Source organism: Thamnophis elegans, chromosome Z, assembly GCF_009769535.1.
Source record: "Thamnophis elegans isolate rThaEle1 chromosome Z, rThaEle1.pri, whole genome shotgun sequence".
NCBI classification, from domain to species: domain Eukaryota; kingdom Metazoa; phylum Chordata; class Lepidosauria; order Squamata; family Colubridae; genus Thamnophis; species Thamnophis elegans.
The window spans coordinates 63,538,994-63,557,902 of record NC_045558.1 but is presented as its reverse complement, the minus strand read 5'-3'; the positions used below and the strand labels follow the sequence as shown (position 1 = coordinate 63,557,902).

At 39.7% G+C, this 18,909-nt stretch overlaps 1 protein-coding gene across 14 annotated transcripts in view; it reads right to left on the bottom strand.

The window, feature by feature from the left end:
• The window catches only part of GOLGA4 (golgin A4), a 244,928-nt gene that overhangs the window by 36,532 nt on the left and 189,487 nt on the right, over nucleotides 1-18,909 (bottom strand). For 13 of the 14 annotated variants that reach the window (XM_032237101.1, XM_032237106.1, XM_032237105.1 and 10 more), the window contains one exon: nucleotides 9,990-10,635. The exons of the other annotated variant lie outside the window; for it this stretch is intronic. In XM_032237101.1, the coding sequence (XP_032092992.1) occupies nucleotides 10,550-10,635 (86 nt within the window). In that variant the 3' untranslated portion in view covers nucleotides 9,990-10,549. Of the gene's footprint in view, nucleotides 1-9,989; nucleotides 10,636-18,909 lie in introns of those variants that run through there. 14 annotated transcript variants of the gene reach the window in all.

The window sequence follows — 18,909 nt, the reverse complement described above, 5'->3', positions numbered from 1 at the left end:
CGGGCTCTCTGAGAACCTTCAGAATCCCGGCTGTTTTGGGGGGTTCTTTAAGGACCATAGCTGTCTCATAGCTACAAGCGGGTGTGGTCGGGGAAACAATTCCCCTAAAACACCCGCAATTGCCTCCAGACCCAAAGTTGGGATGGCAGCCATTGTGAGTTGTCACAGCTGAGCGGCTGCACAAAGCAAGAAGAAAAGCGTGGTGATCGTCTGGGTGAGATAACAAGATTGGCTTGAAGTACAGTTTTCCTGTAATTAACTTTAACCTCTGGTTGAAAACTTTAGAGTGACAAGAGACAGGTGGGGGGGAAGCAGGCGTTAGTAAGCCCCTCCACTCCCGAGCTAGCAGCGAACAAACAAAGCCATTAATGTAGAATAAAAGGAATAATAGATCTTAAGAACTGCTTAAGAGTTAGAAAGTAAATTGGAATCTTTTGACTTTTACTCTATTCCTTTGATAACTTTGCTTTTAAAGCCAGGACTTGAAGGGTGAATATTGTGAATTAATTGTCCGCATCACCATCTAGTGGTACTAGATGGGATTTTAAAAACAAGGAATTGCTGGCTGAATAAAGGAAGCTGGTTAAGAAGGTATTGACCTTGAACTGTTGCTGACAATACAGACTGATGATAAAGTCCCTCTAAAAGAAAGAAAATAAGACCAGCTGTGTAAACATTGTACTGTTCTCTCTTGCTACATTATATGAGCTGCTGAGAATGTCTTTCCTACAGTGCGTTTTTCCCCCTCTACTGAAAGAAATTTGGATAACTCAGACAACCTATATTAAAGGTTTGTTTTTGTTTGTTTGGCTATTTGTGGTCCTCTCTTATCTACTCTAATTTTTTCCCCTCCATCTCTTTTTTCCCTGACCTTTTGCAATGAGGCGTGGATTACTATTGTGGAATTAATTTTGCAGTTTTTCTTTTTGGGTGTGTGCTTTTTCTTCAATCTTTTTTCTTTCTTTTTTTTACTTCACATTAGCATTATAAAGCGATTGGATTAAGGTAGCAAGAACCTGAAGACTGGGTCCAGGAACAGGGATTGGTCTACTGGAGGCTGGAGCTTGGGCTGGTGTGGGTGACTTCAGGATTACAATTAATTTGCTTTTTGGATTATAAAATTTAAATACAACTCAAATACAACAATGTCAGAACCCAAGTACCAAGGTGAAGAAAATAACATCATTTACATCATTAACAGCTACACCACCCGGTTCAGTGACACAGAAAGCAAAAAGTACGGCAACGCAACAAGATAAAGCCACCTTGGAGTTAAAAAGTATGTTGCAAACTATATATGAGGATCTCAAGGACAAAATAAACAAGGTAGAAGAGAAAGTGGGCCATCCATCCAGATGCTATGTGCCAGCGTGGCCCCTTTGGGGACTTATTCTATCCCAGTGCCATGATAATCCTGCAGCGGAGCACTTTGGCCTCTTCAAGACCTTGAACCTGGGCTCTTGTACCTTCTGATGGCCCAGATTGTGACATGATGTACAATCTTACATCACGTCGTGTACGGTGTCGGCAGGCCAAGTTAGTGACGGGAGACCCTCCAGAGCTGCTCCAGCCATTGCCGACCCCAGAGACACCTTGGGCAGCCATTTCTATGGACTTGCTGACGGACCTGCCTCCGTCTTCTAGATTTACCACGGTGTTCATGGTGGTAGACATGCTGACAAAGATGGCACATTTTATCCCATGTTGGGGATTACCAATAGCCTACGCCACCGCCCGCATGTTTATCCAACTTGTTTTCAGGCTGCACGGCCTACTTGACAGGGTCGTGTCAGACAGAGGAACGCAATTCACAGACCAGTTTTGGAAAGGGCTGATGATGGCCTTGGATGTCAAGATCTGCTTGTCCTCAGCGCACCATCCCAAAACCGACGGAGGGATGGAGAAAGTAATCGGGATCTTGGAGCAGTACCTCCGCTGTTTTGTGAACCAGCAGCAAAATGATAGGGTGAACTAGTTGGCAGTAGCGGAGTTTGCATTCAATAACTCACGGCACACATCCACGCAGACGACACCCTTCTTGGTCAATGTAGGATATCATCCTTGGTTCTTTCTCCTCACACCCATCAACTCTCTCCACAGCTAAGGATTTCCTGTCAGAACTACAGGTGGTTCTATCAATTGGTGCGGCAATATCTGGATAAAGACAAGGACTATAAGAGAGTTGCAGACAGGTCTCGACACACAACGCCGGCGTTGACTGTCGGTAATCGAGTGTGGCTGTCCACTAGACACCTTCTATCAAACCGGCCAGTCAAGTAGTTAGACCACCATTACCTTGGCCCGTTTCCTGTTGAAGCAGTCATCAATCTGGTCGCCTATCGCCTGACTTTACCATGTTCGATGCGAGTCCATCTGGTCTTTTATTAATCTCTTCTTGTTCCTGAACAGCCAGCTTGTCCTCTTTGCCAACCCAATCATCCCCAGCCAGAACCCCGTGCCGATGAGGAGCCGGCTGAGTATGAAGTTGCCAATATCCGGGATTCCCAATGGCTGAAAGGACAGTTTCAATATCTGGTGGAATGGAAAGGCCAAGAGCCAGAGGATGTTATCTGGAAGAATGCGACTTTCGTGCACACACGTGCTTTGGTGCAGGCCTTCCATGAACAATTCCCAGCTATGCCACACTCTGAGCGTCCTAGGCTCCTAGCCAAGGGATGGCTTTATCTCTGTCATTAGTCGTGGCAGACAGTCAAGCCTGTGTCTGCATATTCATTAGAATCACGGGACAGAACACATCAAAATATTAGTAGTATGTAAAATATTATTAGATATAAAGATATCTTAAAAGAAAGGTGGGAACTAAAACAAAAACAAGAATTAGAAGAACAAGGGATTGATATAGGTTGGTTTTCACAATTGCAAATACTATCAAGATATGGAAAAGTTAAAAGCGAGTATGGTTTTAGTTCAGAGTTGAATAAGATACTTATGGGAATGGAAGAAAGAATAATCAAAAAACTATATAGCCATCTATTAAGAACTAGACTAGAAGAAGTGGTTAAAGATACAATGTTAACTTGGGTAAAGAATTTTGGCCATACGATTGAACTGGAAAAGTGGCAACTACTATGGAAAGGAACTATAGATTAGTTATGTCAACAGCTTACGAAGAAAAATGTCAAGTTCTGCTTCATTTAATAATCAGGAAAGAAACCACTCAACTCCATTCTTAGAATTAAGTGTACTTTTACTAATTATAAAACGAATAGTAGCAAAGCAAAGCTGAGTCTGAGTAAATTGGCGTGAAAGCAATGGATATCATGTATAATTCAATCCCCTCCCTTTGGCACCCCATTTCATAGTCCAATAATATTTCACCCAACTGTCAGGTGGGAGATATCTTCAAAAAGCATCATCAGGCTGGAGTGCTGGACAGTTGGCCTTGGTGGGAAACTCCCCGATGCCACATGCGCAGAGAGATGGTCAGGACATCTTCTAATAACAATCCTCCAGCACATAATAATTCCCCTCCCAAATACCATGCCCCCCTCCCCATTTCAATGGCAGCCGAAGTAGCAGTGAAGCAGAGGCTGACACAGGCCTTCCATGAACAATTCCCAGCTATGCCACACCCTGAGCATCCTAGGCTCCTAGCCAAGGGATGGCTTTATCTCTGTCATTAGTTGTGGCAGACAGTCAAGACTGTGTCTGCATATTCATTAGAATCACGGGACAGAACACATTCAAATATTAGTAGTATGTAAAATATTATTAGATATAAAGATACCTTAACAGAAAGGTGGGAACTAAAACAAAAACAAGAATTAGAAGAACAAGGGATTGATATAGGTTTTCACAATTCAAACTTTCAAAGTTTAATAGCATTTGTATGCCACCCAATCCCGTGGGATTCCGGGTGGCTAACAATACAAATCAAAAAGAATAGAAGGAAAGAAAAGATAGATTTAAAAACACACCATGCACTCCATTCCAAGTGGGGCTGGACCATATTTTGGGGTCAACAGCCCCAGGCCTGCCAGAACAGCCAGGTTTTAGTGGCCTTACGGAAGCCCGAGAGAGTGGGAAGAGTCCGGATCTCTGCAGGGAGATCATTCCACAGGGCCAGAGCAGCTACAGAGAAAGACCGCCCCCGACTAGTCGCCAACCGGCATTGCCCAGTCGACGGTACTCGGAGGAGGCCCAATCTGTGTGATCTTATAGGTCGTTGGGAGGTATGTGGCAGGAGGCGGTCCCGTAGGTATCCAGGTCCTAAGCCATGTAGGGCTTTAAAGGTAACGACCAGCACCTTGAAGCGCATTCGGAGACCGATGGGAAGCCAGTGCAGCTCGCGGAGGATAGGTGTAATATGGGTGTACCTAGGTACACTCAATATCGCTCACGCAGCTGCATTCTGGACCAATTGTAGTCTCCGAACACTCTTCAGGGGCAGCCCCCAGTAAAGCGCATTATAGTAATCAAGCCTAGAGGTGACGAGAGCATGAGTGACCATTTGAAGTGCCTCCCGGTCCAGGTAGGGCTGCAACTAGTGCACCAGGCGAACCTAGGCAAAAGTCCCCCTGGTCACAGCCGACAGATGGTATTCTAATGTTAGCTGAGGATCCAGGAGGACACCCAAGTTGCAGACCCTCTCTGCGGGGTGAAGGGTTTTGCCCCCCAGGTTAAGAGATAAAATACCTGGTCCGTTCTTGGGGGGCAACATCAACAGCCACTCGGTCTTGTCGGGATTGAGTGCCAGCTTGTTTACTCCCATCCAGACCCTAACAGCCTCCAGGCACTGGCACATCACTTCTACTGCTTCGCTGAGTTGGCACGGGGTGGACAGATACAACTGAGTATCGTCCTCATATTGATCATATTTGATCCTGTGTCGACGAATGATCTCACCCAGCGGCTTCATGTAGATGTTAAATAGGACGGGGGACAGGACCGAGCCATGAGGCACCCCATATTTTAGGGGCCTAAGGGTCGACCTCTGTCCTCCAACCAACACCGACTTGTCTGAGAGGTAAGAGGAGAACCACCGTAACACGGTGCCTCCCACCCCCACCTCTCCCAGTCGTCGCAGAAGGATGCCATGGTCGATGGTATCGAAGGCCGCTGTGAGGTCAAGAAGCACCAGGATAGAGGAATGTCCTCTATCCCTGGCCCGCCAGAGATCATCGATCAGTGCGATCAAAGCAGTTTCAGTGGAGTAACCAGGCCTGAAGCCCGACTGAAAGGGGTCTAGATAATCAGCTTCATCCAAGGTCCGTCAGAGCTGAAAGGTCACCACCTTCTCAACAACCTTCCCTAGAAAAAGGAGGTTGGATACTGGACGGTAGTTGTTAAGAATAGCTGGATCCAGAGAAGGCTTCTTAAGGAGGGGTCTTACCACCGTGTCCTTTAGGGGCAGCGGGAAAGAATTGCAAATACTATTAAGATATGGAAAAGTTAAAAGCGAATATGGTTTTAGTTCAGAGTTGAATAAGATACTTATGGGAATGGAAGAAAGAATAATCAAAAAACTATATAGCCATCTATTAAGAACTAGGCTAGAAGAAGTGGTTAAAGATACAATGTTAACTTGGGCAAAGAATTTTGGCCATACGATTGAACTGGAAAAGTGGTAACAACTATGGAAAGGAACTATAAATTAACTATGTCAACAGCTTACAAAGAAAAATTATACAAAATGTTTTATAGATGACACATGTCACTGGAAAAATTAGCAAAGATGTTTAAAGACAAGTCAGCAAAATGTTGGAAATGTCAACAAGCAACAGGTTCTTATTATCATATGTGGTGGACATGTGAAGAAGTAAGGAAATATTGGACTATAATAAGAGGATAGCTAGAGAAAATATTACAACAAGAAATAGAATTTAGACCAGAGATATTTTTACTAGATATCCAGAGAAACTTAAGAAAGGGGATACTTATTTGATTATACAGGCAACTACAGCAACGAGAATTGTATTTGCCCAGAATTGAAAATTAAATAAGTTACCAATTGATGAAGAGATAATAAAAAAGATACTAGATTATACAGAGATGGACAGGTTGGCACTGAAAATAAAGGATAAAGAGGAATTGGTGTACTTCAAGACATGGGGAAGATTTTATGATTGTCTAAAGAAAGGAAGCTACAAAATAAAGTAAAGGAGAAGATACAGAACCCAGATGATGCACTATTAAAGGAAAAAGGGGAGGAAGGGGGGGGGAAACAGAAAAGAAAATATTAAATATACAAGCATATATTCAAGAGCGAGATATAAAAGGGGGGAACATAGGATAGATTAGCAAAAGTAAGGGAATAAGATATGATACTAAATTATATTTGGGTTTGCTGAAATACCATCCCATGAAAACATAAATTGAGATTTGAAAGAGACACCTATAATAACAGAAAAAAAGGAGAGAGGAGAAGAGAATGAGAGGAAGAGGAAGGAAAGATGAAAGAGGCAAGGAGAGGAGGGTGGAAGGGAAAAAGAAAAGGAGAGAGGATAAGAAGGGGAGGAGGAAGAATAGGAGTATGGGAAAGGCAAGGGAAGAAGGAAGGGGAAGGAGAGGAGGAAGGAACAAAGTAGAGGAGGAAGGGAGAAAAGAAAGGGAAAATAAGGTGGTGTTACAACAGACAGAAGGGATGGTAAATAAAACAACCCAAACTGTATATTATAACCTATTAAATGGAATAACAAATGTATAAGGATGACAAATACAAAGAATAACAATTGTGGGAATATATACTTAAAATAGTATGTAAGAGAATAAAAAATAAAAAAATGGAAAAAAAAGAGCGAGATAGAGACAGAGAAACAGACAGAAAGACAAAATGAGAGATTAGAAGGCAATTCATATACCTCCCACTTACCATTAATGTGATAATTCCAGAGTAAGACTATGTTTTTATTTCAGGAATTTTCCTTGGAAGATCTTTAGGTGCAGAAAATTCTTTTCATAAATGAAAATAAATTATTTTCTGAATGAGCTCTTTAAAAAATGTTATACACTGTGGGGATTGATGCTCATTTTGAACTGACTCCTGCTCTAAAATTATTCCTCAAGTAGTCAACAATACATAGCACACAAAATTAGAAATATCTCACTTAGCAAAACACTCTGAGACTGTCTGAAAAGTTATAGAGATACCATAGTATAACTATAGTATAAACCATAGTTTATACTATGGTATAAACATACCCTCATATCTTAATTTTAATCAGTATTTAAAATCAGCCAAAGTAAATACAGTGGGGCAAAAAAGTATTTAGTCAGCCACCAATTGTGCAAGTTCTCCCACTTAAAAAGATGAGAGAGGCCTATAATTGACATCATAGGTAGACCTAAACTATGAGAGACAAAATGAGAAAACCAATCCAGACAATCACAGTCTGATTTGGAAAGAATTCTTTTGCAAATTATGGTGGAAAATAAGTATTTGGTCAATATCAAAAGTTCATCTCAATATTTTGCTATATATTCTTTGTTGGCAATGACAGAGGTCAAACGTTTTCTTTAGGTCTTCACAAGGTTGGCACACACTGTTGCTGGTATGTTGGCCCATTCCTCCATGCAGATCTCCTCTAGAGCAGTGATGTTTTGGGGCTGTCGCTGGGCAACACGGACTTTCAACTCCCTCCAAAGGTTTTCTATGAGGTTGAGATCTGGAGACTGGCTAGGCCACTCCAGGACCTTGAAATGCTTCTTACGAAGCCATTCCTTCGTTGCCCGGGGTGTGTGTTTGGGATCATTGTCATGCTGAAAGACTCAGCCACATTTCATCTTCAATGCCCTTGCTGATGGAAGGAGGTTTGCACTCAAAATCTCACGATACATGGCCCCATTCATTCTTTCCTGTACATGGATCAGTCATCCTGGTCTCCTTGCAGAGAAACAGCCCCAAAGCATGATGTTGCCACCCCTGTGCTTCACAGTAGGTATGATATTCTTTGGATGCAATTCGGCATTCTTTCTCCTCCAAACACGAGTTGTGTTTCTACCAAACAGTTCTACTTTGGCTTCATCTGACCATATGACATTCTCCTAATCCTTTTCTGGATCATCCAAATGCTCTCTAGCAAACTTCAGACAGGCCCGGACATGCAGTGGCTTAAGCAGGGGGACACGTCTGGCACTGCAGGATCTGAGTCTTTGGTGGCATAGTGTGTTACTGATGGTAGCCTTTGTTACGTTGGTCCCAGCTCTCTGCAGGTCATTCACTAGGTCCCCCTGTGTGGTTCTGGGATTTTTGCTTACCGTTCTTGTGATCATTTTGACCCCACGTGGTGAGATCTTACATGGAGCCCCAGATCGAGGGAGATTATCAGTCTTGTATGTCTTCCATTTTTCTAATTACAGTTGATTTCTTCATATCAAGCTGCTTGCCTATTGCAGATTCAGTCTACCCAGCATGGTGCAGGTCTACAATTTTGTTTCTGGTGTCCTTCAAAAGCTCTTTGATCTTTACCATAGTGGAGTTTGGAGTGTGACTGTTTGAGGTTGTAGGCAGGTGTCTTTTATACTGCTAACAAGTTCAAACAGGTGCCATTAATACAGGTAATGAGTGGAGGACAGAGGAGCCTCTTAAAGAAGATGTTACAGGTCTGTGAGAGCCAGAAATCTTGCTTGTTTGTAGGTGACCAAATACTTATTTTCCACCATAATTTGCAAAAAAATTCTTTCCAAATCAGACAATGTGATTGTCTGGATTTGTTTTCTCATTTTGTCTCTCATAGTTGAGGCCTAGCTATGATGTCAATTACAGGCCTCTTTCACCTTTTTAAATGGGAGAACTTGGACAATTGGTGGCTGACTAAATACTTTTTGCCCCACTGTACCTGCCTTCACTTTCTGTCAGAATGCTTTTAAATAAGTCATCACATTAAAAGATGCCTATTATTTTAAAATAATGTATCTATCCCCTTCTTTTTCAGATGCTTTCTATACTGCATTATTTTTTGTGATAAAATTAGTTTATCAAACTATAAAATACAAAAATACTAAGAAAACGAGAATAATAGGAAAAGAGGGAAAGGGAAGAAGAAAATGTGTAGGGTGAAAGGATAAAGAAATATATTGACTTCTGATTCTTTTTGGTGCAGCAGAATGTGGTAATAACATATAACCTCAATTTTTTACTTTGCATAATAATCTATACCAGTCATTTGTGTAACACAATCTAATCCCCAAATCAAAGTTGCATGCTTTTTTCATCTCAATCACAAGTCCAGAAGCAGTTTCCAAGTAGAAACAAAACTAATTGTATTCTTATCTTAATCAAAGTAGTCAATCTAGCCATCTCTGCTAAATCATCAACTTTTGCAGCCATTCGTCCATTGTGGGAATCAAAGTATCCTTCCATTTTTGTGCACAGGGTGTACTTGATGTCATCAGCATATATTACATCAAAGTTTTAAATGTTCTGCATTAATTTTTGTCATCCCTATTGTGTATTTACAACCTTCCTGTAATTATTATTAAAATAATTTAATAATATTCAATATTATTTTGGTGCACTAAGGTGGGGAGGAGGGGAACAGAAGGAGGAGAAATCCAAATAAAGCAACAAGCTTTAAAAGCTAAACTGAAAATACATTTAAAATATCAGCTGATGTGAAGATATGTAACAAGTAATACAGACCAAGATATTTCTTCAATCTAAGAAATATTTTGTGCTGTGTAATTCAATATCAAGTTCATAATTACAATTCTGAAGAGGAATTGAGGGATGGCTGGTTTTACTTCCTATGATCTGAGAAGTATGGTTTGAGAATTACTCATTGCAAACATCATTGATTGATATTCAATTCAGTAACTGTCCAATGACCAAATAATTGCCCCAAACTAACTGATATCCTACTTTAATGCATTCTATTGTGGGTCAGCCAAGGAACTATGTTGTTCATATCTACAAAAAGCATAATTCCTATTAGATACACTTAAAAGCAAAATCTTATCCCTTTGCGCATGATCAAATCAGTTAGCAATCAAGCCCTGACTTTTGAAAAGGACAGCAGGCTGCAGCACTGTACACTAAATAAAGTTTTATTTTCTTCCAGCTCTGAAAGATTAGTGTTGCCAACAATCAGAGATCAACTTATAATACAAGTAAATAGTACCTATTTACAAATTATAAGACTTCAAATTTATTTCTCCCAAAATATAGTACAAAAGCTATATATTAATAAATGTCTTGCAATCTGGATTCATTATAAGCAAAAGCTTAAAAATAATGGCTTTTAATAAACAATTAATAGAAAGAAAATGGCTAGGCAACTCACATTCAGACTGTATTACATATTGTCTGAAATAATTTTGAAACATATAAACAAAACCCACGATAAAATAAATTGAATCATTCGTTTTTGTGAAAGCAACTTTTTTTTGAAGGAAAATACTTTGATTCCTTTTCAAAAAACTATAAAGCTAAACTGAAAATTGTATCCAAATGAAGCACACAGCAGTTGTTGAACAATCTTTCTTAAAGGCAAAAAATTAACCATATTCATAGTCCCAATTGTCAACTTGTACTTCCTTGCTGTGTATTTCTCAGGTGAAACCTGAATAACTATTCTGTCTGCTACATGCTTCAAAGAGCTAATTTGAGGATATGATCTGATTTCAAAGTTGTGTAATCTGTTACGAAGTTCTCCAATATGAAGATCAAAACCAGAGCTAGGAAAGAATTGGAGAGAAAAGAGGGAAGGGGAAAGAGACAGATAAGAAATGTTATAAATTGAGAGAATAAATGGCATGCAAATATTTGTAAGTATATAGCTAACTAATTATAAAACAAATACATTAGTCTTAACATCAGTGCCACTAACATATTGGCAAATCAATTATTTTTCAGAGTGGCAGTGGGAGTAAAGGCAGACAGCATATGAAGGGAACAGTCACAATAACACGGTGAAAAGACAGCAGATAACATGGTTTGGTAATACAACACATTGCAAGGAAGGGAGGTGTCTATCACCAGGGATGTACAGTAAGTGACATGCAGCCTATAATTGACTGTATTTTCTTTTTTTGCTTTATGTCCCTCTAAAGTTTAGTATGAATTGGGGCATTTGTTTTAATAGCTTTTGTGTGTGCTTATGTGATGGTGCTGGTACCGGCTTCTAGACAGTGTTGATTTTTGACCACTGTGTGGGCATGTTCCTGCAGTTTTCTTGGCAAAATTTCAGACTTGCCACTGTGTCCTTCATAGGGCTGAGAAAAAATGACTGGCGGGTCACCTGGTTGGCTTTTTATCTAAGGCAGGACTGTAACTAAGTCTCCTAGTTTTAACCTGGTGCCTTAATCACTACAGTGAACTGAATCTCTGCAATAGTTTAAAGTTATTAATAATTTCAAGTAATAGTTTTTATGTGATTAAATTATTCTATATATTTTTTCTATAATTTGTTTAGAGTTTTAGTGTCACTGCTCTTTCTGCTTTTTAAAATTGTGACTGTAAATTGCAGTGGCTTCTAGCTAATTAGTGCCATTATCATTTATTAGAACATGCTTTCTTTTGATCTTATGATGCAGGTATGTACAAATTCCACTGGTATAAAGAAGGAATTAAAGCTTGTTAGGAAAATTATTTTAGAAAGAAATAGTTAAGAATGAAACATGATCACTAAGGCATGAAGAAATTACTACTTTGAAGAAAAGGAAAAAACAAATAGTTATATAACACTCACCTACCTACTAACTAAAGCACTGATTGATGATTTATTCAGAAGATACCACTGGAGGTGAAGTGAACTATAAAGCCAGGAGAAGAACAGCTTATTGTGTTAGTGTGTTAATCAAAGCAGATGTGATTATAGAAAGAGCATATTTATTTTATCTATGGCTATTGGTCAAAACAAACACTGCTCTTAACATTAAGCACAGTATGTCTATGTTCTGCAGAATATCCAGCACATTGCAGAGGTTAATTCCAGGTAATGAAAGATACTTAATTTTAAAGGCTGTTTTGTGTAACACACTGATATTGCATTTAAAGCTGCACAATCTTTGTAGATTAGTAATTTTATCTCTTTGTTGTACTCAACAATTCTCTGATAGTTTGCTAATATAACAAATGAGATCATAAAATAAATGTTTTTCTTTTTCTAAATAATCCACTTTGGATTAATTCAAAATGAAATGTTGGGTCCAATACAGTACTCCTACTAACTCATCTAACAGTCAAATGGAAAATTAAAAAGGATGAAGTCCAATGACCCACAGATGTTTGGAATAAAAAGTAAATCACAAATTTTTAGTGTGGAAGTGGAAAATGGGACTCTAAAATAGACTAGGAAATTGAAAGATATCTATGAAAAATAGTGGCAAATGACTTCTATGCAATGGTCAGATAACGTAATAGCTATATCCATAAATGTTTTATCACTCAATGTTTTAATGGTCTAATTATCTAATGATTCAGTTGCTCGAGAGTGAGGTAGACAAATTTAATAAATAAATGAATAAATAAAGTTAGAGAATACAACTCACAGGCTACTTTTAAAAAAAAAATATACATCAATATGTCAAGATCTGATTTCACCTTTGTAGTTGAAATACCTAAACTTTTATGTAGAATAAGAAAACTACATCATTCATTTCAGTTTGTCCAGTTTAAAATAATAAGAAAATACAGAAGACGTGGGAATGAAATGAGCGTTGATTCTTACTCGATAAGCCCTTTCTCCGGACGGTGGAGACAGCAGCCAGGATGGGTTGTCTTTGTCCAGTGACCAATAGGATTGAGTCTACAGCTGTGACATCACGCTACATCTGGTGACTTCTCCCAGCTTTAACGAAGTAGATCATTGTGTTAACTGTTAATTAACATTGTGTTAATCACGAGCATCCAATAACACACACACACTCTCCTCCAGGGCGTATGCCCTGAACTATCCCTAACTTAACGAAGCGGTAACAGTCTCTCAGAGGCTAGTCATCTATGGGGCAGGACTGGTTGCTGTCTCTACCATCCGGAGAAAAGGCATATCAGGTAAGATCCAATGCCCATTCTCCCCAGTTGGTGGAGATAGCAGCCAGGATGGGACATACCAAAGCCTGTCTATGTTTTTAAGGGTGGGTAGATGACTGGCCCGACACCCTTTGTTCTGTTCTGACCTGTTGGAGTACTGCCAAAGGCAGTGTTGGCTGAAGCATATCTGTCTAGTCTATAATGGTTTACAAATAGAGATGGTGAAGACCACGTGGCCGCCTTGCATATTTCCTCGACTGAGGCTTGAATAGACCACACTGCCAAGGTGGTTGTGCTTCTCATTGAATGCGCCTTCACATGAGGAGGAAACAGTAAACCATGGGATCCATAGGTCTTCAAGATGCAGGACCTAATCCAATGTCCAACAGATTTAGAAAAAACTTTGGCACCGATGTTACTTTGTTGAAAAACAAACAAAGCCTTCAAGTGTCTGAATGATGCAGTTTGAGAAATGTAGATGCAGAGTGCATGGCACACGTCAGCTTGAGCCATTTACACTCGAGTCTGTGGCCCAGGGAGGGACAGAAATTGGGTAGGACGATTTCCTGGGCCCTGTGAAACCTACTGTTGCCCTTCAGGATGAACGCCGGGTCCTTGTGGAAAATACAACGGTCTTGCCTAATGAACAGGGCTGCAATTTCAGAGATTGCTACCACAAAGGCGATCTTTAGGAACAGGTATCTCATACAGTGCGAAGTAGTTCAAAGGGAGGTTTGGTGAGAGCTTTCAGCACCTTGTCGAGTCTCACGTGGGGAATCTGTACACAGTGGGCGGACTGATGTTGGCCATCCCCCGGAGAAAGCGAGTCACCAATGGATGGTGGGAGAGTGTCTCAAATGATGGTGAGATTAGGACTGACGTTAGTGCCACCACTTGCCTTTTTAGGGTGTTGATGGAAAGACCCGTATCCAGCCCTTGTTAAAGGAAGTCCAAAGTTGAAGGGACCAATGCTATGGCTGGAACAATATCATGGCTGACACATCAGATGTTGAAGGCCTCCAGGTAGCGTAGTATATATAGTTGGTGGAGGTGTGCCTGCAGGCTTGGAGAGTTTGTATGAACCTTGGAGAGAGGCTGGCTGCTGCTAGGGGTGTTCGCTCAATCTCCAGGCAGTCAACTGCAATCAGTATGGGTCTGGGTCAGAGGTGGGTTCCTGCCGGTTCTAACCGGTTCGGTAGAAGTGCTTCGTCAAATCTACCCTACCGGTTAGAAGAGGTTCCACCGGTGGACCCGGAAGTAAGTTCCAGAATGTCTGCCTTGGCCCTATAGCTCCCTCGCCCCGCCCGTTCCATCGCAGCTTGCTCGCTCCTCCACCCGTCTGCACTAAACAAGCCCAGCCTGCCGCTCACTGATTGGCTGGAGTCCAGCCAATCAGCAAGCGGGCTTGAGTTGACCCACCCATCTCTAAAACCCGTTTAGAAGCACGGCACCAACGGCCAACATTCCTCTTTTGAAAAGAGCGCGGTGGCGGAAAGTTAACGTATGCCAGCCCATGGCTTTTGCATGGGATGGCATTCCCTTGTGACAGCCACGGGCTGGCATATGCCACGTGGCCGAAAGGGGGTGGGCGGCGGCAGGAGGCTAGCGTACACCAGCCTGCGGCTGAAAGAGGGTGGGTGGCGGTGCTGGCAGGCTAGCGTATGCCAGTTCACGGCTTTCAAAAGCCGCAAGTTGGGGTATGCCGCATGGCTGAAATTGGGTGAGCAGCGGTGGGAGGCTAGCCTAGCTGACCCGGTTGTCCCTTCAGTCCAGCTTACCTGCTGTCTCGTCGCCTGCCTGCTCCCTGCTGCATCCATCGCATCGGAGAGCTGCTGATTCTGCCTCTTACTCATTTTTTTCTTTTATGCCTTTAATGTGTTTTTAAAGAATATTTTATTGTGTATAAAATTTTTTATTGTGTATACATTTTTTTAAAATGGTTATTTTAATTTATTGTTGATAGAATCTTTTTTTAATTGTCTTAGACTATTTAAAAAAGATTCTATCAACAATAAATTAAAATAAATCATTTAAAAAAATTCTATACTCAATATTCTTAAATGTATTGTGTATAGAATTTTTTTGAAATCATTTTATTTAAAAGTATTGAGTACAGAATTTTTTAAAATGGTTTATTTTAATTTATTGTGTGTGGAATACTTTTAAGTGGTTTTATTTTAAATTATTGTGTGTGGAATACTTTAAAATGGTTTTATTTTAAATTATTGTTGGTGGAATCCTTTTTTAAATTGTCTTAGACTATTTAAAAATATATTCTATCAACAATAAATTAAAGCAAACCATTGAAAAATATTCTATACTCAATACTTTTAAATAAAACAATTTAAAAATATTCTATCCACAATACATTTAAAAGTATTGTGGATAGAATATTTTTAAATGGTTTATTTTAATTTATTGTGTAAGAATAGTTTTAATGGTTTTATTTTAATTTATTGTGTATAGAATATTTGTAATGATTTTATTTTAATTTATTGTGTATAGAATTTTTTAATGGTTTTTAAGGATTTTTAAATTATTTATAGAATATCTTTTTAAAAAATATTTTAGGGAATTTTTATTTATTTATTGTTTATAGAATACATTTATTACAAGAAATGTTATTCCTTTTTGCAAATGTTTTATTTGTGATGCAATATGTTGCTTCTAACTGTGCAGGTTGGTGCATGGTTTATGTGTCTCAAAGTGGCTGCTTTTCTATAGGCAGGCCAGGTTGGTGCAAGGCAGCTTTGCCAGATTTTGTGTGTTTCTGTGTGCTACCTGGTTGTTTAGGTAATTGTGAGGTGATTGCTGGTTCTGTGAGCTTCCTAGCACCGTCCTTTATAATTTCCCACAATGCCTTCATGATTTTTATTCCAGTGGCTTTGTCTTTCCTGTCCTTAGGGTTAGAGGAAAAAATGGTTTCATCTGCAGTGTTTTTTTTTTTTGGGGGGGGGGGGAATTGTTATTTTTTGTTTTCCTGGCACTGAGATAGTTTGTCTGTGTGGGTGTATAATGTCCCACAGTTATCTACACGTTAATAATGATCAAGTACTAATAATATTTCCTTATACATTTTAGTGACCTTTCCTTACATAATTGGTGTTTTCTTTCATACTTTTAGATTTCTAATTTCTGTTTCTGTTATTTAGCAATTGATAAAACAAATCTCACGTGAAAAAGTATTCAAAGCCTTCTTGATTTTAATTATCAATTTATTCATTCCTGCCCATTCTAATATTTATTCATTTTCATTTCTTTGTTTTTCCACTGTTGTGCAAACACAATTCCAGCAGCTGCTAACATGTGTAAAATTAAATATGTATTGTATTCCCTTTTAAAAAGCCAACAAAATATTTCTGGTTTAAATCCATATCTTGCTTTACCATTGCTTGTAACCACTAACTCTTGAATAGCTACTTGGAACGACCTAAGTACTGAACCTAATTCATATATTCCTGTTTTTTGAACTGAGAAATAAATTTCAGAAAAAGAAATCTGTATTGCTCTGTGAATCTACCTATGACATTCATTCTTGATCTAACTTCTTGGATGTAAGACTATATCTTTCCTGTTTGTTTATATCTTTCCTGTTTGTTGGGGGACATCCTTCCTGAAAAGACTGCACATTGTTGGGTGAAAACAGAGGTCCCTTCTGTTACTTGTAGTCCTCAGCTTACAACCACAATTGAGTCCAATATTGTTTTATTTCTTTTGCAGTTAGTATTATTTAATAAAATGAAAAAGAGGCAACAGAGTATGACTGCTTTCTTCTCCAAAAAACCAAGAGTTGAGGAATCAGCTGATCCACAACAGTCACCAGCACCAACACCATCACCACAAGCACCAGCACCAGCACCACTTGAGGTCGGACAAAGCAGCAAGTCCATCTCCTCCACTGAAGTTCCACAACTTCCTGACTGCTGGAGTTTGCAGCAATACAGACACTTCCAGGAGAAGTATGATGGACTGGCAGTATCTGACAAAAAGTTAGATTGTGAGTACTGTGCAAAATCCATGTTCTCATTAGAGACAGGGATTCATGTTTCTAGAGAGTGGAAACATTTCCAGGTTGTGCCAGCAGGGTCAACTAAGGAGAATCAACAAGCATCACTCAGAAAAAAATTAAAGGAACATTTTCAATCAAAAGCACACCTTGTTAGGAGAGCAGTAAACAATGGGAGCAGGATGCTTTAACCAAATCTGTAGATAAGTTAACTGACAAACATTTATCCAGTACTTGCAAAATATTTTCTACTGTTTATGATCTTGCGCAAAGATGTAATCCATTTTCAGACATCGAAGCGCAGGTACATTTGCTAACTATGGTTGGAGTGGATGTGGGAGTTGGCTTGCATTCACAGAGATCCGCAGTAAAAATAGTTGAATTCATTGCGAACAAAATCAAAACCACCATGTTTTCCAGGATTATTGCAAAGAATCTAAAGGTGTGCCTAATAATTGATGAAGCCTCAACACTTTCCATGAAAGCAGTGCTGATAGTTTTTGTTAGAGTTGAGGATCCAGAATGCCCAGCAACCATTTTGGTTGAGCTTTTGGAATTAGAGAAACAAGATGCGGAGACCATATGTTCTGCAGCAATGGGAAGCTCGCGTAAAGTTGGGTTTACTACCGAATATCTCCAGAAGAATTTAATCGCTTTCTGCTCCGGAGTCAGCACCAGACTAACTCAAGATGTCCCAAATATCATAATTTGACACTACTTGAACCACCGCTTCCAACTTGTGCTGGATGATGCAATAAGAGAAATAAAGCAACTCAACCACTTCAAGATCTTCCTTGATAAAATACACATGACCTTCCACAAATCCTGCAAGAGCCAGAATGACCTTTTCCAAATCTCTGAACAATTGGGCATTGAAATTGGGAAGACTGGCAGCGTTTTGGGACCAAGATGGGCTGCCTGTAGTTTAAGGGCAACCCTGGCTGTGTGGCATGCTTACCAGCGCTACATCAGTTTTTTCTGGGCAATGAAAGATTCCCAGGCATGGCTTCCCATTTTGAAAATCTAATTTTTTTTAAAGAATTTGGCCCTTATGATCGATATTCTTAATGAGATTTTTCTTCTGTCAAGTGCCCTGCAGGGGAGAGACACAGATATCATCAAGGCTGAAAAGTTAGTATTGTGAACAATCGAAGCTTTTGAAGTGCTTAGACAGAGAAAGGGCACTTATGAAACAAACCTTGAAGCAATGCTAAAAACACAAGCCTTCAAAAACATCAATTTAGCTCCAAATCAACTATTTGTTGCCAATTCCTCGTGACAAGATTCTGTCAAGCATCACCAATTTGAAGAAAAGGCTGATGGATTGTGACCATCTAAAAACAGATAGCCAATTGCCAGCCACAAACAAGTTACACTTTATCACATATTTGGAGCCAGATTACTGGAACATTGAAGATGTAGTCATTCCATGGGCTGAGGCAGCATTGTTTGAATTTGGCAAAAAAATTTAATTACGAAATTAATTTGAATGACTAGAGATTTTTTGGAAAATGTGCTCAAAAATCCAAAAAAGTACAAAATTCCTGACGGTATCAGAAAAGCTAGAGCTATTGTCAGGACAATTGCTGTTACTTCAGCAGAAGTGGAAAGGGGGTTCTCAAAAATGAACCTCATATATTCACAGCAAAGGACCCGCCTAATTATTCCAAACGTAAGTAATCTGATGGTGATAAGTGTTCTTGGCATGCCTGTTGAGAGATGGGACCCAATTCCTGCAGTGAAAAAGTGGCTCAGAGCGCACCACCACAGGGCTCATGATCCATGAGTAAAGACCAAGAAAGCTGCAACTGAGGAGTTTGGAAGCCTAAAAACAATATGGAAATATCAACAACCAGAAAACCAATAACACAAGTAAGTACTTGAGTGTATCTCTTTCATTGTGTTATTCTTATGTAAGGTGTAAGTGCATGCTATTAAAGTCTTCCTTTCTGTGTCTCTCCTTTGTGCAGGT